The following is a 26,747-nucleotide window of genomic DNA, read 5'->3' on the forward strand; positions in this document are numbered from 1 at the left end:
GGGGTGCTTACGATCCTAACCCGATTGGATCGACGGCTCGCGGCGGGGAAGCGACGTAACCGAATCAAACGTCCGTCAAGCCCATGTCATGCATAATTAATTGAGGCCGCTACACAAAAATCCATGCTGATTGCATTAGGACGTTTCAGAGGACTCGTCCGAAGTGCATAGCGTCATGTCGTTTAATGCTGCTGTCCATTCTTGCTTTCTTTGTACATTCACATCTTGACATTAAAATAGATATGATTAGTTAGTTATCAGCTCAGACAGTTCATTATTGGTGTTAAATGCATTTTGTTGTTACTTGAAAAAAAAAAAGTTATTCGTTTGCAAAATACAATGCAGACTTTTTTTTTTTTTTTTTTTAAAGCTCATTCAAATATGTATTTATAGTATGCCCTGTATCAATGCTACTGGTGTTTTGCTACATGCAATGCTGCGGATTATTCTTGCTGCTGTTCACACACACTTCTATTCATTCATGAAAGTTATCACTTCATCGTGTTGGTGTTTTTTCCATTCTCAACTGCCTACACACTTTTTTTTTTACTGACATCAGTGATTTTGCTAAAAACAATACCGCTAACTATTCTTGCAGCTGTACCTATCTTTTTCTGTACATATATTTATATATTCGTACAGTTGTCATTTTCCAAAGCTTTTTATTCTCAGTTGCATATATTTATAGATTTAAAAAAAAAACATGTATAGAAAACTTTTTTTTCCTGATGCTGTTCACTCACTTACACATGTACAGTATTGCATATATTGAGTATGTATTTATTAATGTAGTGAAGACCGGGGCTAGTTGTATCACTTTTTTTTTTTTTTACTTTTTTATATTTCTTGGAATCAATACATCATATATAAACAAAATGTATACCAGATGAAATACCAAAATCTTATAAATATTTTTTTGTATTCATGTCATTTTCATACTTTGTGTCAGTGCAGAGTTATAAGCCATCATATAGGGGGAGTGAACATGTGACATGTTGCCCCACCAATGGGTAAGTTGTCACACGATACAGGGTAAGATGTCACACTGGATTTTGCAACCAATAAAACAAGGACAAAATTATTCATTTTCTTCAGTTTTTTTTTTTTTTTTTTTTACAGCCAGACTTGTCATTGATCTTGAAAATTTACCATAGTCACTGAGCAAACTTAAACATAAAATATCATGCAATGGATTAACGTCCTTAGGAACTGCTGGCATGTTGGTCATAGCTCTCAGCCTCAAATGCCTGTTTTGCTTCCCTTAAACTGGAAATTGGAGATTCAATTGAATTTTAAAAAAAGAAGGCTTTTCGTATTAATGGATGGCTCATCATGAAACTTAAACCAGTCCTGACGTGGGCATACTGTACTTCCAACAACAGGAAAATTCATTTTCAAACAATGAAACATGTGTATTGTGATAAAAATGAGACATTCACACCAAAATACAGTTGAAATAAAACGACACAGTTGAAATAAATGACAGTTACTAATGTAACTACGGCGGCAGTGCTGAATAGCACAGAAAAGGCAGACAAGAAATTCTAATTCAAGTTACTGCCATCTAGAGGACTGAAGTCTCATTGCACGTCATACAAGACACGCCAATTTTGAATATTTGGCATTTGTGGAGTAATTTTAAGCCTGTTATCATTTAGTGCACTTTAGGATGAAAACATTTATTTTCTAATCAAACACACATAGTACAAAGGTCCGAGTAATTTATTTTGCTCTTACTATTAGTGTAATATGAATTAATATCAATACTCACTGGCCAATCCCTGCTCTGCTCTCCTCACTGTGAATATTGTGTTCTTTGCCTTTAACATGAGCGCATGCTGACACCTGCAGGACAGCAGAGGACTTACAAGAAGAAAGAGAAATCAAAACATACTTCCAAGTTTTTTTTACTCTCCAAAAAAAGAATAAGTATAGCCTTGATTTAAATGAGATAAATAAATTAAATCAATAAGCTTTAATGCATCCATTCACAGCTTGAAAGATATTAGATTTGCAACATTTGGAATCCAAATAGTTCTTTGTCAAGCCTCCTGATCCGTACACGGTTAACTAGTTTCCAGGCTGCTCGAGGCCTGTTAAGGACTAACGAGGACGCGGCACAGGGGGTCTTTGGGGCCAACCCTCCGGAATAAGTGAGGTGATGAAGGTACTGACAAAGGACCACGTTGTAGTGATCAAACCGGGGTCCTCTTGCTCGGCTCCCTCCGTGCCGTTGTCCATCACCCGCTCCTAAAGACGCACAAACATTCTGTTTAAACGAACCCTCAGGTCTTGTTTGCTTGGTTGTGACCACTTTCCAGTTTGTAATTTTGATCATTTTTACTTTTTATTCCTGTTTGTTTGCATCATGCGCAGATTTTAGAACACCCTAAAAAAAAAAAAAGTTGTTTTTTTTTTGTACTTCTACATGCAGCAGAGGGAGCTTCCACATATTAACTCATTCACTGCCATTGACGGCTATAGACGTCAAAAATTCATTTGAACTATTTCTATTAATTTCCCATTTTTTTCCACTTTGGTTAACAAGGGTATGAAAATCTCTAATTTTTTAAATTGTACATTTAGAACAGATATCAAATTTGTGATTAATCGTGAGTTAACTATTGAAGTCATGCGATTAATTACAATTTTAAAAAATTAATCGTCTGAACGCGAATTTGATATCTGTTCTAAATGTACAATACATTTGTTCTAGGTTTTCATACTCTTGTTAACAAATGTGGGGGGAAAAAAAGTCAAACTAATAGAATATAGTTCAAATGAATTTTTGATGTCTATAGCCGTCAATTGCAGTGAATGAGTTAAATTAAAAGGCACTTCTCCTCCATTGTCAACAGAGGGTGTCGCCACTCTTTGATTGCCTTCCGCCAGGCTCCTTTCTTGTCATTTGTTTGTTTTAGTGGGAATTAAACTTGCTGGTCACTATTAGGTAAAATAGACACTAAAGGGGTCAGAAAAGAGGAAAAATTTAGCGACCAAATAGCTAAATTGGCTACAATGACCGTGCCTTTGGTAAACTAGCGCCTCTCTGTTCACAACCATGTTGTTATTTTGAGCATCTCACATTCAGGGAGATGAAATTTGAACTACAGAAAGTGTAAAAACAATAAAATAAAAACTAAACCATCTGATAAAATCAATTGCTCAGCCCGAGTGTCTGTTGATATGAAATAGGTCAATAGGTCAAAACACACCAATTCCCGTATGCCCCGTTGCATCTCCGCTTCCTCCCAAGCTTGGGCTTCTGCAGGATCCTGATAGTTTGGCGGCTCTTGCTGCTGCTGCTGCTGCTCCAGCGTCCTGAAAGGAAACCAGCCCACCTGGTGCCTAAAAGAAAAGGAAAACCATCTAGTTGAGGCAGCTTTTAATATTTACGAGGGACTTGTGTTAATTTTATCAGCCATTTTAAAATGTATTTCAGTTTTAGTCCAGTTTCAATCACGCTTGTTAGTTTTTAAACATAGTCAAGCTCATCCCGTTTTTATTTCGACTATTTTTAGTCGAATATAAACCTAGCATTTTCGTCTTTATTTTAGTAAAAGAAAACATTGTATTGGCCTAGTTGTAGTCAACAAAAAAAACTGTCAACTAGTTTTATTCAGGAAGTAGTTTTTCCATCAAAAAGATGAGAGAAAATTTGATGTGAAATAGTTTTAGACCTGAAATCTATGGCTCCATGCTATAAACTAGTATGTTAGCTAGCATTAGTTAGCGCTTAGCAGTCGGATTAACATTATTGTTGGAACGTTATAGCCGTTGAATTAATGTTACATTATAACTTTTTTTTTTTTTTTTTAACCGTTCACTGTGAATCCACCTCCTGTCTATCCCATGTGTTTGTGCATGTTGCACCCGCTAGCTGCAGATTTGAAAGGGGGGGGGGGATGGGGGGTCGTGTCACAGTGCCAGATTAGCAGAGACAAGATTTTACAAAATCATATCATTTTCATCTCGTTTTTGTTCATGAACTAAAATGTCCATAGATTTCAGTCCAGTTTTATTAAGTGAAGTACATTTTCGTCTCGTCTTCATTAGTCAACGAATATGCATATTGATTTAGTCCCAATTAATGTTTATTAATGAGGGTTTTAGTCTAGTCTAGACTCGTCTAAGTGTGGCGAAAAATGTGTGTTGACAAAATCATTTTTTCTTAGTTTTGTTTGACGAAATGAATCCTTTCTGAAAATGTATCTCTGAGCCATCTCTTCCATATTTGATAAAAATCCCACACGTATCCCGCTTCTGTCACCCAAATCCCAGTGACTCACAGGTAGGCCAGCATCATGGCTCCCACCACCACCATGAAGCGGCCAAAGGAGCAGTTGAAGTAGACGAAGCTGAGCAGGATGCAGATGCGAAACAACGTGTAAAGCCAGTCCAGCCAGTCGCGGTTGAGCTCGTCCTCGTTAAGCACGCCGCCGCCCTGTACGTTCATCTGGATGTTGGCGTTGGCTGCGGGAGGCAGCGCCAGGTTCTCCGGCAGGGGCTCGGCGGCCGGGACAGGCGCCAGCGGGGGCTGCACGGCTTCGTTGGGCTGGGGAGGCGGCGGCGGCGGCGGCGGCTGTGAGGTGGCGGCGGGGAAGCTGGGGGGCTGGGAGGCCACCACTGCAGCTTGACTGCAAAGAAAAGATGAATGAAGACAGATTGATTGGATTTTTTTAATTGTTTTTTTTATTTCTGCCACCTGGAAGTATCCTGGTGTCAATTGTTTACATGAAAAGGTCTGTTGAAATTTCAGAGTGTGATTATTAGGTCAGCCTTCAGGGGTGAGGATCAGGGCAAGTTAAATTAAAGACTTTTTTAGTTTAAGACTTTTGAAAGACTCATTTAATTCATTTTAATATTCTACTCTTCTTTTCCTCAGTCTCTCGTTTGGTCTCTTGAGGTCTCCCTAATTTATTGGAATTTAGATGTTTCTGGGGTTGGTGAAAGACTGGGTTGGTAACCCGGTGTGTAGTAGGTAATGTCTGGTCGGTGCTGGATTTCACTTTCCTTTCTTTTCTTTAATCCTTCCTCGGGTCTCCTGACAACCTCACGACTCTAGCTGGATTCTGAAGTATTCGGTTTAGGTGAACGGTATGGGATTTTTAATAGGTTTTTAGGTGAACTAATGAGTACACACTCACACGCACGCACACACACATACAAAAAAAAAAAGAGAGAGCGAGCAATGATGATGACATGTTGAATCGGTAAAATTACCGAATGAACAATACTTAGCTCTCAAAAAATATATATAAAATATTCTACTCACTACTGCATGTAGTAGTACATCTGCTGCCACCACAACATCTGCATGGACGTCAACATCTGGCCACCATGCAAAGGCAACCGAGCTCCTCCATTAGGCCTGACGGTGAATATGATCACGAAAAAGAAGCACGCTTGTCACCTCAAAGAATAAATTATGCGGTTAGGGTTAGAGGTTATCTTACGATTGAGGGATGCCAGCAGAGCTCTGAGGGTTCAAGCTGACGGTGCCACCTCGATGCCTGAGAGCACCAGGACCTCCCGAGATGGAGGGACGTTCAAAAAGTGCTGACCTTGCAGTTTCGGAACTCTAACAAAAGGCGAGAGGACCAAGCTGGCATGTGAAGGAGACGAGAAGACACACAGAGGTTGAGGTGGCGGTTTTGTACTCACACTGGCGTTGACTGCGGAGACACTGCGGGGCGGGGGTGAGTCAGGGTGGGAGCGTGAGTTGCACACCAGGTGCACCATGTGATACTCGTCATGCTGCTCGTCCATATGATTGGCATGGACACATGGCAAAAAAGACAAAAGGTTTGGGGGTTAGGATATTGTTATTAACTCTTTGACTGCCCAAAACGTTAAATAACGTTTAGTAAAATCCTATGGAGGAGTGCCAAAGACGTTAAAAGGCGTTTGTTTCAAAACAGAGGTGAAACTAACCATTTTCTATTGTTGATTACTCAAAAACGGAATAAGGTAGAAACTTTTATTTTCTGATGAAAGATGAGAGTCCAATCTTTCATTTGGTAGTATGTGTGTTTCCATAGTCCAAACACATAATTTTCTGTGGACCTTGAAAGATCAGTCAAAATGCTTAAATCAGCTGGCACCCACGGCATCCCTTTTCTGAAAACGTCTGGCAGTCAAAGAGATAATTACTCAAATTAAAATTGACATCACAATGTAAAAGCCAATCACAGTGCAGCTTCGGAAAACAGGTGAGCTGTGATTGGTCGTTGCCTGAGCCCTGAGCAACTGTGATGTCATCTTCAGTCGACAGCAAGTGGCAAAATGGCCGCCCCCTAAGATGGATAAAAACGTCTCCTTCATAACTCTTATTCCAAAAATGCAATATTAATCAGAATGTCATGTTTATACTAGTGAGGTCACATATAACATATTATTGTCAATAAATGTTTATGGTTGACTTCTACTTTAAGAAGTGCAATCCACATGATTAGATATCATTGTTTTATGAAGTTGAAGTGATAAAGCCAAACATTTGTTTGCATAATTGTTGAAATATGATTGAGGAATTACTGATTTAAATTATGCCTCACTTGTTTAGTAGATTTTTGTGAAGCTGTTATAGTATTGATAAAATATAATAATATTATGTGGGTGTTTATCCAGTGCGAGCGCAGCTTTTTATATGAAAAAAAAACCCAAACAAGTTTTAAAAAAATGACAAATTTTTGAAGGACCACTGGAAATGACCAAATTGACCCTAAAATGGCAGGCTTCCTGCATCTTTCCGGGCTGGCAATCCACAGTGCGCCACCATTTCTCGGTTCTGAAATCACCAAACGTGCTCATCTGGGATCCTGCTGTGGTGAACATGTACCTGTCGCAGCACGTCTCTGAGCTGGAGGTGGTCCTGCAGGAGCTTCCCCAAGTACACCAACCGCTGATCTTTGGAGTGCTGCAGAAAACATTGAGGAAATTTCCAATAAGACTATTTTAGAATGTTTGTAAACAGCAAACACCAGAATACATGTCAGTGATAGAAAAGTAATTCACTAGCTTTGACCTGAACTGAAAGATGATAAAAAACATTTTGTTTGGGATTGCTTTGCCAGATAATCACATTTTTCTTTGAGCTTTTCTTATATGCGGATGCCACAGCGAGTCACTCACATGATTTGTTTGCCAGTTTTTATAACAGATGCTCTCCCTGATTAGTCTGAACAGAAAAGTCATTTACTTAGCCAGTCCCTCTTGATTTATGTCGGAAATTTCATGTTTATTTCTTTATCAACTTACAACTTTCCAAGCATAACATCATTCTGAAACATCCAATTACCAAACATTCATTTCATGAAGCCATGACAGAGACGTCTGAGCGTGACTCACAGGCTTACTGGGGTAAACGGTGGCGATGTGACTCTTAAGCTTCTCCACCGTCCAGTTCAGGAAGCAGTTGATGGTGCAGTCGTCATGCTTCTGGTCGGAGGCCTTGATGACCAGGGTGACCGAGGTGTCTGCTGCCCCCGACTCCATTGCTCATCGTCGTAGAGTCGGCAAAGGTCAGGGGGGATTCGGCGACCAACTGATGAGGAAGCTCCCTTCAACACCTCACTGGAGGATGCTTGCTCTTCTACATCATCCCTGAGGGTGCTGCTTTATTCTGGGATTGAAGGTGAAAACATCATTGCACCTCAAAAGCACTGTTTTACTCTGTACTGTCACTTCTTTGTAACTGTGTTTATGGCACGTGCTGTTGACCTCTTGGTCAGGTTATTTTTGTCAAAAATATCTTGATCTCAATGGATTTGTATCTTGTTAAATACAGTTCAAACAGACAAGACACTCCATGAAAGACTTTACGACGTCATGCAGATCTCTTCCTATGTGTGTCCAAGTGACAAAAGGATATATTAACAATATTGGGATCAAGTAAGTTGAATGCGTAACTGGATGGTAGTAATCTGGCAATAATAGTTCAAAACACATACCGTACAGTAGTATTCAACTGTAATGTTTACCAGCGTTAGCTTAGCTCGGCAGCTATCGCTGTTAGCTAGGTGGCTAGCAAAATAGCTCGGTTCCTGTCCCGATTCTCTACCGGCGACTCGCGGCTTTGACAGCGCGATTAAAAAAGCAAAAGCCACTTCAATGTGGTGATGGCTTTTCCATGTGTACCTGTTTAAATGTCTTAAAGGAGAAATGTCGCCGTCTTCTATTTTCGGTTTACGCAGACCTTGTTGTTGTCGTCGATGTCGTCACTGCCTAGGTCAATGTGACGTCAAAAATGTGCGACCTGACAACGTAGCAATGGGGCGCCATCGGTGTAAAATACGACATGGGTGCATGTTTTTAACGTATCGTTGTTTTTTTAGGTCTGACATTTCAGCCATTAATTCACATCAAAATGTTACTATGTATCTACGTTTTTTATTTTATTTATCAAAACTGCAACTTTTGGAACATACTTGGTTGGATGTAACAGATTTTTTTTAAAGTTATGTGATATTTATCATAATTGTCTCACTTTATGACCACTAAAAAGCAGCCTTTATGATTGTCATTTTTACAAAGCAATATTAAGGCCTTAAATTTGGAGGGGAAAAATGTTGAGTGCAAATTGGGTCAGACATTTTTATAATACAAAGCCATTCATTCACATGATTTTTTATTTTGCATCATTCACTTGCATTCAAAGAACATGCCTCTCTAAAGTCTTATTTATTTTCCAATCTGGAAGTGGACGCAGGTGTTGAAATGAGCTCTGTCTACTTGCCATTATCCGAGACATTGGGCTTTTGTGAAACTGGGCCCAAAATTCGAATAATCCAAACTTTTTGTGATTAGTGTATCTATAAAAAGATTCAAGTTGATGTCTTGTTTACATTCAAAGCTTGAGCTTGCGCAGAACCTCGTCGGCCAGCCTCTTGTTGTAGCGGTCGATCTTCCAATGTCCTGGCATCCACCCCAGCAGAAAGCGGCGGAAATCTGTCCACGCAAAAGCGAACATCTCCCTCCACTCTTCCTCCAGTGCCGCAAAGTCCACCTGGGTGTTCACCGCGCGCTTTAACTCAGAAAAGTAGTGGTCCAGCAGGCCTGGCACCTTCTTGTCACATTTCCTTTCTTCAAGGCAGCTGCCCAGGAAGTATGCCACATCTTTCATCCCACATCCACCGCCCACATACTGAAAGTCCACGGCTGCCACATCTCGTCCGTCGGGAGAGAAGCAAAAGTTAGCCAGCTTGGCATCGCCATGCACAATGGTAAGGAAGTGGCAGCTGTTAAGCGCCTCGTCCACGGCGCCAGCCGCCGCCTTCAGCCTGGCGTCGTCCATGGCCTCCAGCTCATCCGGGCGTGTCTGCAGGTGCCAGTAGGTGCCCACTGACCACAAGCCCTGTGGGACTACACCCAGGAAGTGAGCGTGGAAGTGGGCCAGCCAGCTGAGGCACGCCCTCATCTCATAATCTTTCACGCTGGTTCTGTAAGGACAACAAAAACATCTTATTTAGCAAAAAAAATGCATTTGGTAGAAAAACTCCCATTTTATTTAATTTAATACTATACATTTGTATGAAAAAATAAAATAATGAAATCCAGGCCACAGTGAAAAATCTGCAATTGTTTACTACGTTATATTTTTTCTGTCACTGTACATTCTACAAAACAAAATAATACTGAGTACTGGATCATGGGGTGTAAATTCCACAAGTGTTTCCTACATTTTATTTGTTGATGTTTTTACAGACCATCGTGACAAAATGTCAGCTAGAGGTGAAAACTAGGTGTGGGGGGCAGTTATTTTTGGTCTGACATTTCAGGACCACCCAATTTCCAAATTTAAAGGCTTGCCCATGGCTTCATTCAGATAAAAAAAAAAAAAAAAGAATTACTTGGGCCACTTGTGAAAAGGGCTCAGTCTCTAGCAACCACTAAATTATGAAAAACGCATAAAATGTCAAACGGTACCTTCTTTGGTCATAACCAGCCACATCCAGGTCTTCCAGCACGATGAGCATCTCGTCTCCATGGGAACAAGCGGTGAGACAAGCGGGTATCCGACACTTGGAATTTGCGGCGTAGTTCTGGTACCAGTGGGTCTCCACCTCGTAGGACTTCACTTTCCTCATGTGAGAACGATGGGCGGCGGGGTCGGAGGCGGCGTGTTCGGCTCCCTTGGTGGGGAACTTGACGTGCTTGACGACCACCGATGGCCTTTCGCAGCCCTCCAGGTGCAGGCGGACGATCTCCCCGTAGCCGCTCCACAGCGTCTGGATCTTGGCGCCGACACGGAGCGAGGCAGCGCCGCACGCCCGAAGGATCGCGTCCTGGTGCTCCGGCCTCATTTACGGTCACTTTTGTTTTGAGTATTAGAATGAGTAGATTAGTAAAACAAAAGTGTAAGCTGTAATACGAGCCACTTGGACAAACTGTAATGGTTGGAAGCTTCCTCGCTACACTTTCGCGAAAACAGTAAACTGAATTATATCTCTTTATTGTTCAGACCTTTTATTGGCCCTTCTGGTGTGACACTTAACTAGTCTCCAATGGGGGGGGAAAAAAAACATACAATGGACGTATCCCTGGTAAAAGTTATGGTTATGGGTTCCAGAAGTAGGTAAGACGACATGAGAAACTACATGGTTGCAACCAGTTGTGCAGCTACAAATTCACGAAAAACGATCTTAAATGCCGTTCATTCATTCAAAAAAAAAAAAAAAAAAAAGTATCGCCCATTATTGTAACGAATCCCTTTGTACACGTCCAACTTACCAAACACGTTTCTACTTCCTGAGAGAAAATACAAGATATGGACGATATCGAAAACACTAAAAAAGGTATTAACTCTGGCACTTTGACTCTGGGAGCTGTCAGAACGGAAGTTGTACGGCAAGTCCATTTGGACAAACATCGTAGTTGCAATCTGCCTTTCTCAAAAGACGTAAAATATATGAACTATCGTTTGTGTCAGCAAATCACTTTGCCACTTCTGGGGAAACAATATGGAAGTTTCAAGTCTCCCTTGAAACAGAAACTGCTTGTGTAGGGACTCTAAAACCCAAATGACTCCAAAACCTCTATTTGAACACACTACGTGCCCTTTTAAAGTAGTTAACAAACAAAACTTTATTCTTACTAACAAACCTTATAACACACAAGGAGTACTACTGTAAATGAATTCAAAAGACTGAGTACATTTATTGTACCCTTTATTTCAATACAAAACTAATATAAAAGACGTGCAACACGCGTAGACAGCGAGAGGAACTCCTAAACATATTAAAACAGATTGAAAACATTCATAGAAAAAAAGCTCTGTACATTTTTTTTGTCCAAGCGCTCCCTTTGGCACATTGAGGCTTCCCATTTAGTCCGGTGCTGCAATGCTAAGCTACGCTAACCTCATCTCAACGTCACTTTAGCTTCATATTCTTGCCTCCTTTGTTTTTTTTCCCACACGTTGCCAGTGTTAGGGTATGATGAACCGCTGCAGTTAATTTGGCAGTGTGAGAGGCTTAAAACAATAGCAGAAGTGTGCTACTTTTGAAACACAGGACAACTAAACTGAACAAGGTGCACTTTTCTGAATGAACGGTATTACATACAGTACCAATTCTGTAAAACTTCAGAACTTTTTTTGTAACACAAAATAAGAGCCTGTAAATAAATTACATAAAAATAGTCAATTACAACAACACTACTGTACAAAATATCTTTGCGGGCACACTGCATTATCCTGTTAGTAGCCCCTTTAACACAGATTCGGAGGCAGCGTCCGAGGCGTAATCTAAATGAATTAGTGAGTGACATTATTTCATTTCGCTGGGATGTGTGTCAAAGACACTGGCAAATGATTGATTACAAGGCCTGCTGAGTTGCGCCAATTTTTTGTCAATATCCTGTTTTTCTGGGTTCTGTATAAAAGGATTAATATTTATTTTTTGCCAGATATCTTTGACAAACAGCCTACTGAGTCTTTGCTTTCTCCCAGTTAAAGGGAATCGTTTCACCTCACCAATTTTTGGATGCGCAGTGTCCTATTTCACTGTATGAAAGACAAGTGAGTAAATACTGATGCAACAAAAAGTCAACAATATTCCACTTTTGTATAAAAGGAAGAGGTGGAAAAATGATGTGCAGATTTTGACCATCTGTGTGTGAAAAAGCCTCGTAAAATACCTCAACATTTATCTGATTGTGGGACCCAACAATGTCCTGATTCGCTGTGTAAAAAAAAAACAGGTGAATAAATTCTGTTACAGTTTTTCTGCAATTATCTATTTTCACAGAGTTCTGTATAAAATGAACAGGTGGATAAATGCCACACCATCTACTGTACCACTTCTTTTCCGGGAACAAAAAAAGGCAACTAAACCCAAGAAGAGTCCACAGTTTCCATCACAAAACAGTAACAGAAGTCCTGTAACAAGCTTTCCTTCCACCACTGCATAAAAAAAAAAAAAAGAAGTCGATTTTAGGATTCTGGTCAAGATTTAAAAGCAAAAGATGTCGAGTGCCGTTATCTGGCGTCTTTGTGCACTTTGAGGACTTTGTAGATGTGATTAGCAAAGACGGTGGTGAAGTGTGGCCGCGAGTTCCTGGACATGTGCGTGCACAGAGGAGTTTTGCCCACGTTCTCGGGGTCCTCCACATCCCAGATCTCCGGCATGCTGCAGCCGGGCCTTGTGGAATGTGGAAAAAGTACCATTTTATCGTCCAAACATTTTGTATGTACAAAACACTGTCCAAGGTTGAATATCACCATTTCATCTCAGCCCTGCTGTGCGGTGGTGAATCATACCTGGATCTCCTTGTGCACCAGGAATCTTCCAGAACAAAAAAGTCGATTCCCAGTTTGTTCAAGTTGCTCGTGACGGTCTCTGCAGACATGCGGCTATACATGGAGTACACCAGCTTGGTTCGCTCCCTGAGGAACACCACATACAGTCACGTTAGCATCGCGGTCCAAATCGCATGACTACTAGTGGTCATGTGACCCCCCCACTGACCTCAGACCGGCGTCTTCGTAGTGGGGATGGTTAACGATGGGCCGACCCGTGGACAGTTTCACGCTGGCCATTGTGGGCATGGCGCCAGCAAACACAGCATCTGCATCACATGACACACGCAAAACGGAATGTGGGTGTGATCTTGAAGAAATTAAGGAATTTTGTCTTCTTTGCGTGTTCCAAAAATGAAGATAGATTTAATGTAAGAAAAATACACCTTTTGCAAAAATGATTTAATAAAAAACAGAGAATCTCTGGACAAATAACAGCCTCTATCATCACTTAAACATCGTGGGATTCAGAGCGTCAAATGTCCTCTTCTACGTGTACAATAGCTTCTTATAGTTAAAAAGACCTCCTCCTTTTCATTTATAGACTAAACATACTCTCTGGTACTTTTCCGTGAGCAGTGGCGTGAACAAGGTCAGATTTGGGTGTGTGTTCGGGACTGAATATGTTATATAGTTGAAGGTTCTATTTTTCCCCATAACAAAATCTCACAAACAAGTTGAACCAAATTTACGGTGGCCGTGACTGATGAAGAAAGTAAAGAGTGTGTGTGTGTTATTTCAAAGCAAATTTTGTTTTCAAGACCGAAATGTGCGTGTACAAAGCGCTGAGAAGGAACTTTTTTAGACTAAATAGTATGGCCCAGTTTAAGGTCAGATTATACCGAAATCAACACCATCTGCTCTGCACAGGACACAAAACATTTCGACCAGGTTAATATAAAGAATTGGAATGTTAATAATGGTTAATAAAATAAAATGAAGTATTAAAAATGTTATAATATCTAACAATCTACAAAGTTATGCATGTGTGTTGGGAATAATTGTAATGTTTTTGTAACTAATGGTGCATAACTGTACCAATAGTTTTAACCCTGGAGAACCCACGGGGTCAAATTTGGCCCCTATAAATTCTGCTACTCAAATAACAAAGACCTTTTTTTCTTTTCTTTTTTTTACAAATTTAACTTCAAAAGTCCAGAGTGCCACTTCTGACCCCTACATTGGGCCATCTAGTGGATGAATATTGCACTTACATGAGCCAGAGTGGTGGTGACAAGATGGCTGCTGGCAACATGCGGTTTTGTTGAGCTGGAAATCAATCCAAACAAAACCATCTTCTCAGCAAACCATCAAATGGTAAAATTGTGTTTTTTTTTTGTTAATCTATTTCATATCATGTTGCAGAATGCCTAGGAGTATGTTTTATATATATATTTTGATAAATTAGCAACTCTGAGCTAGTTAAAAAAACAAGGGTTAAAATTGAAAAAAAAAATATTTTGGTGTTCAGTGAACTTTTAGCAGTCATTTAATGTATAATTCATAATTTTCCAAAGAAGAAAAGGGTTCTTGGGTTCTCCAGGGTTAAGACAGACAAATGGAATTTCCACAACTAGTCAGTCTAGTGAATAAATCCCTCACCAGGGAGTGTGTTGTCCTGTATCCAATCCAGCAACTCCTCCTGAGGCATATTGCTGAACTCCCCGATGATCCCCCACTGGGCCTGCAGGTTGGCCACGCCCTTCACCGCCATGAGGGCCAACACTAGGAACACGGCGGCCCGATGTTTGACCTTGTCCCTGATCCAGCCCAGCAACTGACGAGAACGCGGATGAGAAAGAGGGTGAGGCTCTGTGAGGGTAAACGTGAAAACGTGACGCCGTTTAAGAGCCACCTGTCTGGAGCAGATCAGCGAGGCCACAATGCACATGTGCGGCGTGAGGAAGAGCTTCAGGCGCATGATGAGGACGGCCAGCACGCTGAAGGCTAGCAGCTGTAGACTGTGATACGCCATCTGCAGGAGTACACAGGAAATGCTCACCATAAAATAATCTATGGAGAAAGATCATATACCTACAAGTCTTGTTAACCCCTGGGCGTTATTTGACCATTTTTTTGGCTTTTTGTTGGTTCTGACCAAGCCATTTCAAAATAAAATAACGCCCAGGGGTTAAATGATCTTTTTGTGTGTTAAGTGCTGTTTATATTCAAATATCAGTTATTTAAAAGGTTTACAACTACCACAATACTGATGCTAGTTTTGTTAGCCAGTCTATGGCGTTTCGTATTATGTGTTAGCATTAAGCTAGCGCACTTCTGCAAGAAAGTTATGTGATTTGGTTAAATAAAATGTGAGTCTTTGTTTTATGTTTAGTTTTACAGTGAACTTCAACTGGGAGGGGCAATAAACACTTGAAGCAAGCACACTCGGCTTCTTTTTGTCTATTTTGCTAGCAATACAGAGCAAAAGTCTTCTAAATTAAGGTACTACAGTAGAGGATATAGAATATGCAAGGGGATATGGAGGAAATTTGCTCACCTCTCCTTTAGTGACAACTTCACACCTATAAGAGAGAAGAGAAGGATTACTGTTTAATCAACCTATGTATTTATCTTTTACTTCATGGAAACTTTTGTCGCCTAATGTCATTTTAATAACTGGTGGACAGTACAGGTGGAGCAAACGAACTGTTCAATAAGTGTACTTTTGACATCATCTGACCTCACAACTTCCTCGCCTTTAGGATCATGATTTTGATCAAACGCTTTGCCTCCATCCCTCAGGTAGCGGATGACATCCTGCATAATCTGAAAAGGATCAAAAATAAAAAAATAAAAAACTCAGTTTGTGAATTTTATTTTTGCACTGACCGCTTATTAATCACATTGAAAACAATCTCTTTACCGTCCTTGCAATCAAAGCTACCAGCAACAAGTTGACGGGCAGCAGCAGCGTTTTCAGGTAGCGTGCAGGAGTCTAGTAGAGCGAAATAGAGGCGTTACGAAATCCATATGCGCAAATCACATGCATTGGTTTCAATCTCACCTCCCACTCCATGAAGTCAAACTCTGCAGCACACGTGTACATGAGCGTGTGGAAGTCTTTGTAGCTGGTAAACTTGGACTTGATCAGGCCACTGATATGAGCCTGGGGAAGAAAAGTGTGTCATCACAAAACAAATAAATACACATATGATTTTCCTACTTTGAAAAAGTGTATTTATGGACGTCAACTCAAAAGAAGGTACAATACATTTTAACGCGTCTTTCAAAAAAAAGAAAGAAAAAAAAAGTAGTCAGTAGTTTAGGTCACAGTAACTTTTGAATCAGCACTTTGGGGAAGGTGACATGACAGTAACTTCTAAAGAGACCGTAACTCACATCATCTGAAGCACCGAGGACGGTGGACAGCAGGAATTTCAGCAGAACAGTGCACCCCACCCAAACCAAAGCCTGCATGACCTGCGTCAGACATCAGGAAGTTCAAACAAAAGAAAAAGATTTTTGTTGCACCCACAGTAGAGTATTTATACAACAAGCAGAAGTAAATCATTCCTACCCAGAAGACTAGGCCCGTTTTGAAGATCCGTGTGAAGCGACCTCTCAATGCAATGATAGCCTAAGAAAGAAAATAATGATTGACTTCCTTTCCTCAATTCATACACTATCATAATCATCCTGACTCGACTCACCCAGATTGAGACCAGCGATGAGGCGTAAAAGGATGTGAGCAGCATGGCGTTGCCGAACATAAGCATGAAGCAGAAGGCCAGTGCGACCTGCGGTTTGAGCAAACAAAGAGAGGGGGCGCCAGTGAGCACAATCTTTCAGCAGGAAGTCCAACTAGAGCTGCCAGCAGCTATTAAGTGTAAAGATCCTCCATACCATGTGAGTGACCAACAACAACTGCATCTTAGCCGCACTGAGGTAACCCACGATGTAGGACGCAAACAGGGAAGCAACCTGGGAAAAAAAAAAAAAAAGTAAAAACCCTGACATTCGTTTTTATTTGAGATAATTTGTTCTATTAAAAATATGTATTTGTTGCTTTGGACTTTCTGTCTGCCTTGCTGTTTACCTGAGTGAGCAGCACAAACTGGGCAAACTGCCATGGCAGCATGAAGCACAGCGTGGAGATTCCCAGAGCGACCAGAGCCATCCTGCTTGGGTTCCGGGTCCTGGTGGTAGGGGAGGGGGGATAAATAGAGTGAGGAAAAAAATCAAGGTAAACAGACATCAGTGAATGCTTTCCGTAAGAGCTACATTAAAAGCATATTTATAAAGACCAACTGGTTGAGCCCTGATCGCCATTAAGGATTTAAAAAAAAAGATCTTAAACAAGTCTATAGTAAAATGACAAAAAGTGATATTTTTATACTCCAGCCCTGTATGTGTCACTAGCAAGTATTACAACTTCAACACAACTGTTGAAAGGCACTCGTTTGATGTACCTGATGTTTGATAGTGAATTAGGATTGTTGAATAAACAACACACACACAAAATATATATACAGACGCTCCCCTACTTACGAACATTCGAGTTACGAACAACGGTACATACGAACATGTCTGCGCGCATGTCAAAAAATGTTCGGAAAGAGATGCTGTAAATTAGATTTTTTATTGCGCACCTTTTTCTCTAACATACGTAGTACAGTACTGTACGTATTCTCTTTAAACATAAATTATAATACAAAATATAGCACTGAAGCAACTTACGAACAAATTCACCTTACGAACGATCGCTCGGAACGTAACTCGTTCGTAAGTTGGGGAGCGTCTGTATATATTTTTAAAGAATAATAAAAATAAATTTTTTATTTTTTTTTTAAAGAGCAATGATGATGACATGTCAAATCGGTAAAATTAACGAATGAGCAATACTGAGCTCTCCAGAAAAAAAAAAAGATTGTTGAATAAAGTTTGTTAAAAAAAAAAAAAAAACTCCATCAGCTGCATCTAATGGCTGACATGACAGAAAGCATATGTACCTCAAAATGAATGTGAGTAGCAGCATCTGCAGGACCAGGAAGGGGTAAGCAAAGCTTTCCCTCAGAGGAGGCGTCCACATCACGCGTGTGCTCTGACATACACAGACGGACGCCAATGGTGACAGATTAGATGTTTTTTTTTTTTTTTTTTTTAAATATCAACATTTTAACATGTACTCACCTCGCCGTGATTGAAGAAGAAACACACTGTGGTCACGACACCGCCTAGTCGGCTGCCGCTGGAAAGGGAAAAAAAAAAAAAAGTCAGAATTTTGGTCATTATAATTTTAATTTTATCTTAGTACATCACACTGCTATTTGGGATCTTTGCAAGTCAGTCCCAAAGGGAGGTCATCTGAGACATCTATAATCCATTACGTTGTTGGATCAATAAGCAATACATCTACACTATCCTCACCCTGATTAACTTTTCTCCAATTAGCCAAACTGGAATTATTACCTGAGGTAAGCGCCATACAAGAAAAACAGGCTCATCATCGCCCCGTTCAGCAGGAACACGCATGTCACGTAGAAGTAAGCCGGATCGCCCAAGCCTGATGTACAGACACACACAATATTAACATACATCATGTAAGGTGATAAATATAGAAAGTAGAAAACTTGTGTGCAATACTATAGAACTTGCAAAAACAACTGCCGTTTACAAATAAAGTCTTTTAGTGTGGTCAAAGCCAACAAGATTAAAAAAAAAAGGTCGATTTTATTTGTAACCATCCGGGTTAAATTATTGCTGGACTTGAAAAGTTCTTTTATAATATCATGTAATTGCACAGGACTGATACAGACTATTTAACAGCACCCATTTTGTCAGGTGAGTAAACATTCTTCCAACCGGATTAAAATAAATAAATCTAAAGTCGACTTAATTGGTTTAAAAAAAAAAAAGTTCATGATAAATCAAGGGGGGGGGGGCATATTTGGTAATCTTCTGAATTCCTTTATTTAACCAGGTAAAGAATCTAAGGCGTTAAAATGGCTTTTAGGAGACAAGGGGAAATACATTGATTTCGCCACAGCAAAAAAAAAAACCCACAAAATAAAGGGCAAAAATTAATCATGTAAGCAGACAAAATAAATTTAAGTATATGAAACAGATGGCATCGGCATTTTCAGTGAAGCCAAACTAAAACTTTTAAGCGTTTTAAGGCAATTTTGACCTCTAATCACGAAATGAAAGTATGAAACATTTTCATTGAACTAATGATTTTATTATGTAATGTTTAGTACTGTATTTGTAGCATTTTTTTAAGCCTTTTGAAAAGCTAAGGATTAAGTGTAATTAAGGTTTTAGTCTTGAAAAATATCATTTTAACATCCAAAATGTAGTCATAAATATTTATAAAAAATTTCCAAACAGATCTCATGGTTTCAAGAATGTCATTGAGTTCTCTATAAATCTCTTTTTTTTTTTTTTTTACAAGAACTGATGCCGTTTGTCCCTCTCACAATTCTACCAGCGTCTCACAGAGAGCAAATCTAACTCTCTGTTGCATCACACTTATGTAAACTAATCGATAAGTGAGCCCTCTCTAAACAAAGTGTTTGTTTGCCATTTTCATTTTGGAGGACTTCAGTCATAGCCTTTCTTCTACCTACCTAACACAGCGGGTACACTTGCTGTGTGTGTGTGTGTGTGTGTGTGTGTGTATTGTATCGTGTTGTATTTGCAAATGGCATAGGGTCTCCACGGCAACCGCCAGTACCTTCACAACTGTCCACAGGCGTCAGGCCTTCTCCTCTGTTGATGGACCAGCACATCTTGGTGGGAACGCCAAAGTAGCCCATGACAGACGTGTATATCCGGAACCAGCTGGCCAGAACCACCTGAGAAGCAAACACACGTATTACCTCAGTAAAAGGCCTTTTTTTTTGTTTGTTTGCTTCATCAGTCTTGAATCATTGCCATGCCTCAACAAATACAGTAAATTCTGGACTATAAGCCGCTACTTTTTTTCCCTTGCGTTCAACCCTGCGGCTATACAAAGGTGTGGCTTTTCCATCAGACCACAAGGGGGCGCACTATAAAAGAAGCGCAAGAGCGTCAGGCAGAGCAAAACAAACCAAGTGAGCCCAAATACAGTAGGAGAGAGAGAACGAGAGCGAGACCATTTGCGCCCTCATTATGGAAAAGAAAGTCGTGGGAACTCTTATATACCGGTGGGGTAACATTAAAACACCTGCGGCTTATAGTCGGGTGCGTCTTATATGTGTAACAAACTCGAGTATTCCCCAAATTTAGCTAGCGCGGTTTATAGACCAGAAATTACTGTAATGCTATAATTCAGCCTAATGAGAATTTAAAGGTATGAACCCAAAAATATATTTTGATTTTTTTTATTAACAGTTTTAATGTAAAAAAACAAAAAACAAAAAAACAAAACAGTACCTCTGGGTAAAGATTAAACCTCTTGAGGGTGTTTATGACCAGTGGGTACTCGGTCAGCCGGTCATTCATGACCATGTGCAGGCCTTGCAGGAAGGACGGCGCCTCAATAATGGTCTTGTAGTACGAGTAATACAAGCCCTGCAATCCAGAAACAAGACATTCAGTGAATCAATTAAGAGGCCTCACGCATACATTGAGGAGTGGTTGTGAAACCGGGAAAAGGAGGAAGGAAGTGTTGCAGCTAATCAACAGCTCACACTCTGCAAGTATAGAAATGTTGACTTTTTGTGTCACAGCATGCATGTGCATTTTTAATCCACGACATTTAAGTGCTTGCTTTTCCCCCCTCAAATTTAAAAGCGTCCCAATATTTAAAAGAACTCTCAGTATAAGCAGTTACACGTCACCACTAGTGGAAAACGCAACCACAATAACAAACAATTGTCCTATTGTCTGAAAATCTAGAAAACTTGTTTTCACCATTTCTGTCCGGAAAGCCATTTCTTTCTCCAGGTTGGACAAGTGCGAGAAGTGCCTGTCATTCTCAAAGAGCTGCGTGATATGATACCTGCAAGTGAAGAATCACAATAATAAAAGTTAACCGGGAAGATTTAAAAACAAATCATCTTAAAATGAACTCTAAAATCCACAGGGAGGAGGAGAGAAGCTTCATTTTGGACCAATTGGAGACATTTGAGGGACAGCTGGTTGATTCCAAAATAAAGTGCATAACAGTAAGATGTAACGAATGCATGGGTTACGTTTTCAAAGTGCTTTTGTTAAAGTAGAGGCTTTACTTTAACTAGCTGCCTAAGATTTTTTTTCCCCCATAATTTAACAGCTGCAACAATTTGCCCAGCCAAATAAAAATTAATAAAATAAATAGATTCAGGAAGAATCCTCCTGCAGTGCATGAAGACAGAAAACGTTTGGGCAAGTGCTTCAGCTTCCAGGAGGGTTAAATTTTGAAGACCTGCCCTGTGAGGTTTTTTTGACACGTCTCTAAATTAAATGTAATGAATTTCCTCAATCTTAACTGCATCTTTTAAGGGCGATGAGTTTGAAATAAACAACTAATGTGTATTGAAACGTTTGTTTAAAATCACACAAGCTTTTTACAACTCACCAGTGAAGATATCCGCTCAGAGCAGCTGTGGACAGACAGAAAAACAATTTAAACACCCTAGTTTACGTCAATGAACGAATTACACGAGAGAGAAAATCTAATAGAAAATGAATTAGCAATGAGTAGTGGCTAACGCTCGGGAGCTAACACAGACAGGTGAGCTAATGTTAGCCCGGATGCTGATGTACGGTGGAGATAACAAGTTTGTTAGCCACACAGATTTAACCCAGTTTTGGGTGTCCACGTCGAGGCCGGCAACGCTATCGCACCCCGGAGCTTACCGAGGAGAAGCGTGAATCCCAGCCCGGCCGCTGTGGAATGAGTTAGCCCCAGCTTGTGCCGGATGCCCGATAGCCCGTTCGCGGCTTTCGCATCCCTGCCAGCAGCAGCGGCGGCTCGCTTGGCGCCGCTTTTGCCGCCAGAAGAAGAAGCGAGCGGGGTACTCTTTTCGCTTTTGTCGCTCTTGCCGGTCTGCTTTCGGTTTTTGGCCGCCATGGAGAGCCCCGGGAGGAGGCGAGCGAGAGAGAAAGCCGGAGGTGCGCAAGAGCTGAGCGGCCACAGAGCGGCGGTGCGTGCCTACTCCCGAGCTCCGCTTCTGCAGAAGCTTTCACTTAAATACTACAGTGGTGGGCGGATCGGCCTAGATATCGATATTGGTATTGATTTTGATCGATATCAACGTATTGTGATCGCGTTAGCTGTGAAGTGAAAATAAATGTGTCTTCAACACTTGATACACATTAAACAGAACTGTTATTAACAAGAGTGCCAAATTTCACTGGCTAAAAAAAAATTAGCCAAGCAAATAAAATGATATTTAAAAAAAAAAAAAATTAAAATTGTGATTAAATCAAGCTTTTGTCTCTGCTCTTCTATCAAATATCCTATTTATTTATTTTAAAATTAATAAATTCACTGTATATTATGAACAGAGACACTCCTCCTGCTCCTCTTTTGTTTGGCTAAGGCAGCGTGTCCTGGCGAGCATCACACACACACGCACGCACACACACACACACATGTTGGGTTTACATTTCTAGTGGGGACATCTGATTGATTAACATAATGCATTTCCTAGCCCCTTACCCTAACCTTAACACAACTGACGCACATTCTAAATCAAAATGTATTGATATCTATATCGACGATACCAACCAGGTGTTTACTTCCAATCGGATCGATACCAACTTTAGTAACACACTAGACTACAGTATATCCAAGACATGAGCAATTCTGGTGAAATGCTGCCACCAAGTGCAAGACAGAAAGCTTGTCTCGTTACCATGGTGACACCAAGCAGCCAGGAAGTTCCCGTTTCCTCCCGGGAGCTTCTGATTTTCAAAAGCACGTTTGTAGATAACAGAGGTGGTAAAAGTACTCACGCTCTGTACATAAGCAGAAGATAGTTTTGTAGAAAATACCAATAAATGCGGATTCAACTTCTGCACTTAAGTAAGAGTACAACAAAATAATAATAATAATAAAAATGGATAGTTAAGTAAAATTGTTGTGCTCATGTTACATGCCACAGAAAGTACATCTGATTTCAAATATAGGGAGCAATTAAAAAAAATTAAAAAACGTACTTAAGTATTTATAGGTTGTTACTTCCTACCACTACTAGCTAAACATGCCAAATGCTAGTTTCTTGCTTCCAAAGCAGAATTTATATATATATATTTTTTTTAATTCTCAAGTCAAGTGTGACTGTTATTCTTTGTATTATGTTAGAAATAGACATTAGTAACCATGTGGACAGAAATAACTTTTTTTTCACATATGCAACAATCGGTACTGCATATTGGAAGAAAAGTATGTATGATACATAACATACAGGTGGTGTAAAAAGTCGACACACCCCTGTTAAATGTCAGTTTTTTGCTAATAGTGTAAATAGAATAAACATACCGGTGCACCCTCTTATAACTGAGCATGTTATTGTGTTCAGTATAACCTAATGACATTGAAATTCATGTTAAATAGGAGTCAGCACACATCTGCCACCATTTAAGTGCCTCTGATTAACTCCAAATAAAGTTCAGATGTTCCTCTAGGCTGCCTGACATTTTTTAGTCGCATCTTATGGTACAAGCCACGGTCCACAACATGCAGGGCACTTCCACAATAACACAAGGGTCCCATTGTTCAAAAGTATCATTAGGGGGAATGTTACAAAAATAATTTCCAAGTAGTTAATTTAACACTGAACACTAAAGTCGTCATCAAGTGGAGAAAAGCCAGTGGAGTATCGCTAGACAAAATAATATGCTTTGGTTTAAATATACCCGTGTATTGTCAATTTTTGTGTCTTTACAGTAAACTACAACTGGGAGTGACAAATAAGCAGCTTAAATGGTGGTTCACTATACCGGTGTTTTAACTTCCCCTTTGTACCTTGAACAAAACACCATGGGAGTATTATTAGCTTGTTTGTGGTGTTTTTATACTGCCAAGGTGATCGCTTCCTGTTCTACTGGGAAAGATGACGACACACACGCTCCAGTGACTGAGCAGAAGCGGCAGAGGGAGCTGCTGTAAACAACATGGAGGACGTTGCAAAACATGTTTTTCTCCCCTCACTTCGCACAGCCTACTGTGCCCCCCTCTACATGGAGGGGGAGTATTTATAGGCTCATAATGAACATGTGCCCGCCGACACAACGTTGTACACGCTCACACTCGCGGAGAAAGTTGCCTAACACACTTTCAATGAAGTTTGAGTCACAACAAGGTGTTCCCGGAAGTCAGAAAGACAACAAGTTTGGAAAAACAAAGTGTTTATTAATACAACCAAAAAAGGCCCTGAATACTCAGAACATTATCAAGATACTTCGTTACGAAGCAGTCGTGCATTTTTCTTTACACGGAGCACAAATACAAAAAGAAAGGGAAAAAAAACACAAACAATAGAACTCCTCATCGGAATTCCAAAAAGGTGAAGAGCACCACAAAGTGTTGTCATGTGACCGTCAACCACACACTTCCCCCCCTTTTACAAGCAAACTAACAGACCCAAGTAATAGTAAGCCCTGTGGGAAATAGCCTTGCTTTCACATGCCCCCTCCCGCACCCCAACCCCCACTATCCTGCATATTTGCCCACCGGGATCCCCTTTCAGAAGACACCTAGAGGCTTCCCACCACAAGACTTTTTGTTATCACATTGCTTGGTGTAGGGAAAAGAAAAAAAAAATCAACTTCCGATACTCCTCGCGAGGACCACGGATGAGCTGGGTCCTATGCCATGGGAACATTCTGGACTGGCTGCCAACCTATTGCAGGGACAAACAGCCTAGGGAGAATTTAAGTCTTCAATTAACATGTTACATGGAATGTGGGAGGAAACCAGAAGCCGGGATTCAAACCCCATACCGCTAACCACATTTAACAGTGCCGTGTAGAAAAAACTGCTTTAGAAAAATGACACGATTGTGTCTTAGATGAGGTTGTTGGTAGTGAAAGTAGCTGCTCCGAGGGAAGTCAAATGAAAGAAAAAGTAAAGAAAGGTACACACTTGCTTCCTGTCTCCTCGAGTGTAAACAAAATGGCCACACACACACACAAACACATATCACTATAACCCCTCCACAATAAAGTTCATGTATGTGGGGGTGGATAAGGCTAGTAGTTTGCAGTCCAGCCTCCAAACATGACAACAGATAAAGGGCGGAGGTGGGAGAAAACAAACGTGTTTACATGTGGGGGCTTTTTTTGAGTAGTCTTGAAAATGGCGTCCATTTTACCCTCAAAATCACACACATGAAAAGCCTCGTTGTGAAATGTCATTCAACTGAGAGGAAAGGAAGAAATGTCGATGAAAATGAGCAAATTCCGCTTTACTCGAAGCACCTTAAACCCCCCCACCCCTCCACATGAGATTTTCAAACATAAACAACGCGGCTCATTAGCCGGGCGGCTAACTGGCGAGCTAACCGCCTGGCGCTGACTCAACGGTGCCAAGGTTTCGGGTCAAGCGAAAAATGAGAAATTAGGGGAAATAAAACACAGCTACCAGTCTTGTCCGGTTTAACATGAAAGTCAAAAGGACGACCGCGGAAGGGGTGGGAGCCGTGTTTGAAGCCTCGTCAGCAAGGCACGTTGTCCGCCGCCTTGGGGAAGTCTTCACAATCCGCCGCGGAGAACTGCAGTCGTCTCACGGCCTCCTTGATCAGGTTACCCGACAGGATGAGCTCCTGAAGCAGGCGGTGCGGGTCGTCTTCATCGGCATGCAGCCTCTTTTTGTTCCACGGTTTGATTTGGTCCCACTCCTGGTCGCTGGAGCCGGGGATGTGGTAAGGGCTCGCCCGACTGCTGCCGCGGTTCCGCAGCCGCATGCAGCAGCCTTGCCGTTTCGGAACCGGCGCCCCCGTGGCAGTGGTGCCTCCTAGTCCGCCGCTGACGACCCCGGCCGGGTTGATCACGCTCCCCACGCCGGTGGCGAGTCCGTGCAAGCAGGCAGTCTTCTTCGGATGGCCGCTGCTATTGTTGTGGAGCTGCAGCGCCTCGCCGATCCTCGTCACCAGCGCGTCCACCTCTTTGGAGTCGACGGTGACCGACTGCTCCAGGAAGATGTAGTTTTCCTTTCGACAGGGCATCGTGAGCGCCGGTAGGTTTGTTGTTGTTCTCAGGAATGAATGAGAGAGGAAGCGCTCCTCGCACCGCTCCTCGGTCCTCGCTCTCGCCACGCCGCCAACCTCTCAACAAGCTCAGTTGATTTGTAAACAATGGATGACGTGTAGAGATGAACGTACCAAGTCTCCCGCCGAGGGGTGGACGGGGGGTGTTTCAAAACAAAACCATCAGACTAGTGTCGGAAAATTAGTGAGACTTTCTATAAACATATTACGTATTACAATTATTGTATCGAAAAACTGTAATACGACTAACAGTATCGATGTAATGATTTACTAACACGTTGATACTTTTATCTCCACCTAACCGCTCTTCTACACTTGGACTCTTCTCGTCAAATGGACGTTACGTAACTCCTAACTGCTTGTCAAGGGAAACCAAACAAAGCACGTTTTCGGTAAAATGGGGGAGAGACGTAAACCGTTAACGTTCGGGTTTTATTAATTTTGCATCACGAGGAAGAACATATTAAACCACAGTGCTGTTTTCCACAATAACGCCCTCATGTGAACCAAAACAAACAAATTGGGGGTCTGTTAGGTGTTATCATCGCATTTTCGAAAGCAACTCTTTAACCATTTGACCCTAACCAAATCAAATGGAATGTAAAAAGTATCGATAATTTGAATGTGTGCTGTTATAAGTTGTGTCACAATCACAATGGGCATGATGTCTCTCCGGTTGGCTGCAAGCTGAACTTTAATGTAAGCAACTGCAGTTTTTTAGCAGCCATTAGTTTGTGTGTTGGCGAGTAACAAATACAGAAAGAATGGTTTAAATCTTCTGTATAATCAAAAAAATAGTGTATTTGAATGCATCCAACGAAACATGCCGT

At 41.0% G+C, this 26,747-nt stretch overlaps 4 protein-coding genes across 6 annotated transcripts; all 4 read right to left on the reverse strand.

The window, feature by feature from the left end:
• Positions 1-902: 902 nt before the first annotated feature.
• On the reverse strand, positions 903-8,274 carry herpud2 (HERPUD family member 2). Of its 3 annotated transcripts, none has more exons than XM_077576511.1 (9): positions 8,137-8,274; positions 7,348-7,621; positions 6,839-6,916; positions 5,665-5,757; positions 5,457-5,581; positions 5,276-5,371; positions 4,290-4,637; positions 3,216-3,348; positions 903-2,250 (listed from the first exon to the last, which is right to left on the reverse strand). In XM_077576511.1, exons 2-9 carry the CDS (start codon positions 7,492-7,494, stop codon positions 2,104-2,106), a joined length of 1,167 nt encoding a protein of 388 aa, XP_077432637.1. In that variant the 5' UTR covers positions 7,495-7,621; positions 8,137-8,274; the 3' UTR covers positions 903-2,103. The 3 variants fall into 3 exon arrangements, with proteins under 3 accessions (XP_077432637.1, XP_077432639.1, XP_077432638.1); XM_077576513.1 differs by having other exon boundaries at positions 8,195-8,266; XM_077576512.1 differs by lacking the exon at positions 8,137-8,274 and adding an exon at positions 7,950-8,115.
• Positions 8,275-8,604: 330 nt separating this feature from the next.
• Positions 8,605-10,884, reverse strand: pkdc (protein kinase-like domain containing). Its single transcript, XM_077576518.1, has 3 exons — positions 10,729-10,884; positions 9,925-10,310; positions 8,605-9,437 (listed from the first exon to the last, which is right to left on the reverse strand). The coding sequence occupies exons 2-3, from the start codon at positions 10,299-10,301 to the stop codon at positions 8,846-8,848; spliced, it is 969 nt and encodes a 322-aa protein (XP_077432644.1). The 5' UTR covers positions 10,302-10,310; positions 10,729-10,884; the 3' UTR covers positions 8,605-8,845.
• Positions 10,885-11,148: 264 nt separating this feature from the next.
• On the reverse strand, positions 11,149-21,886 carry dpy19l1l (dpy-19-like 1, like (H. sapiens)). Its single transcript, XM_077576517.1, has 22 exons — positions 21,563-21,886; positions 21,282-21,306; positions 20,636-20,723; positions 20,156-20,293; positions 19,473-19,593; positions 18,209-18,302; positions 17,930-17,987; positions 17,749-17,840; positions 16,836-16,935; positions 16,643-16,720; positions 16,450-16,536; positions 16,317-16,376; positions 16,139-16,219; positions 15,804-15,905; positions 15,663-15,734; positions 15,480-15,565; positions 15,297-15,321; positions 14,652-14,771; positions 14,399-14,573; positions 12,966-13,065; positions 12,758-12,883; positions 11,149-12,638 (listed from the first exon to the last, which is right to left on the reverse strand). Exons 1-22 carry the CDS (start codon positions 21,774-21,776, stop codon positions 12,476-12,478), a joined length of 2,205 nt encoding a protein of 734 aa, XP_077432643.1. The 5' UTR covers positions 21,777-21,886; the 3' UTR covers positions 11,149-12,475.
• A 2,155-nt stretch (positions 21,887-24,041) lies between these two features.
• Positions 24,042-25,993, reverse strand: gbp (glycogen synthase kinase binding protein). Its single transcript, XM_077575040.1, has one exon. It carries the CDS (start codon positions 25,873-25,875, stop codon positions 25,366-25,368), a length of 510 nt encoding a protein of 169 aa, XP_077431166.1. The 5' UTR covers positions 25,876-25,993; the 3' UTR covers positions 24,042-25,365.
• Between the last annotated feature and the right edge of the window lie 754 nt (positions 25,994-26,747).

The sequence above is a fragment of the Vanacampus margaritifer genome, chromosome 9 (assembly GCF_051991255.1).
Source record: "Vanacampus margaritifer isolate UIUO_Vmar chromosome 9, RoL_Vmar_1.0, whole genome shotgun sequence".
Taxonomy (NCBI): Eukaryota; Metazoa; Chordata; class Actinopteri; order Syngnathiformes; family Syngnathidae; genus Vanacampus; species Vanacampus margaritifer.

Excerpts from the sequence above, each read along its gene's own strand:
- gbp (XM_077575040.1), bottom strand. The coding sequence starts at position 25,875 with ATGCCCTGTCGAAAGGAAAACTACATCTTCCTGGAGCAGTCGGTCACC.
- dpy19l1l (XM_077576517.1), bottom strand. The coding sequence starts at position 21,776 with ATGGCGGCCAAAAACCGAAAGCAGACCGGCAAGAGCGACAAAAGCGAA. Across the intron at positions 17,841-17,929 it reads TCTTCTTCAATCACGGCGAG|AGCACACGCGTGATGTGGAC; the intron begins GTGAGTACATGT and ends TGTGTATGTCAG. Across the intron at positions 12,639-12,757 it reads TGGTGCACAAGGAGATCCAG|GCCCGGCTGCAGCATGCCGG; the intron begins GTATGATTCACC and ends ACATTCCACAAG.
- herpud2 (XM_077576511.1), bottom strand. The coding sequence starts at position 7,494 with ATGGAGTCGGGGGCAGCAGACACCTCGGTCACCCTGGTCATCAAGGCC. Across the intron at positions 3,349-4,289 it reads GCCATGATGCTGGCCTACCT|GCACCAGGTGGGCTGGTTTC; the intron begins GTGAGTCACTGG and ends CTTTTCTTTTAG. Across the intron at positions 2,251-3,215 it reads AACGGGGCATACGGGAATTG|GAGCGGGTGATGGACAACGG; the intron begins GTGTGTTTTGAC and ends GTGCGTCTTTAG.
- pkdc (XM_077576518.1), bottom strand. The coding sequence starts at position 10,301 with ATGAGGCCGGAGCACCAGGACGCGATCCTTCGGGCGTGCGGCGCTGCC. Across the intron at positions 9,438-9,924 it reads GCTGGTTATGACCAAAGAAG|AACCAGCGTGAAAGATTATG; the intron begins GTACCGTTTGAC and ends TTGTCCTTACAG.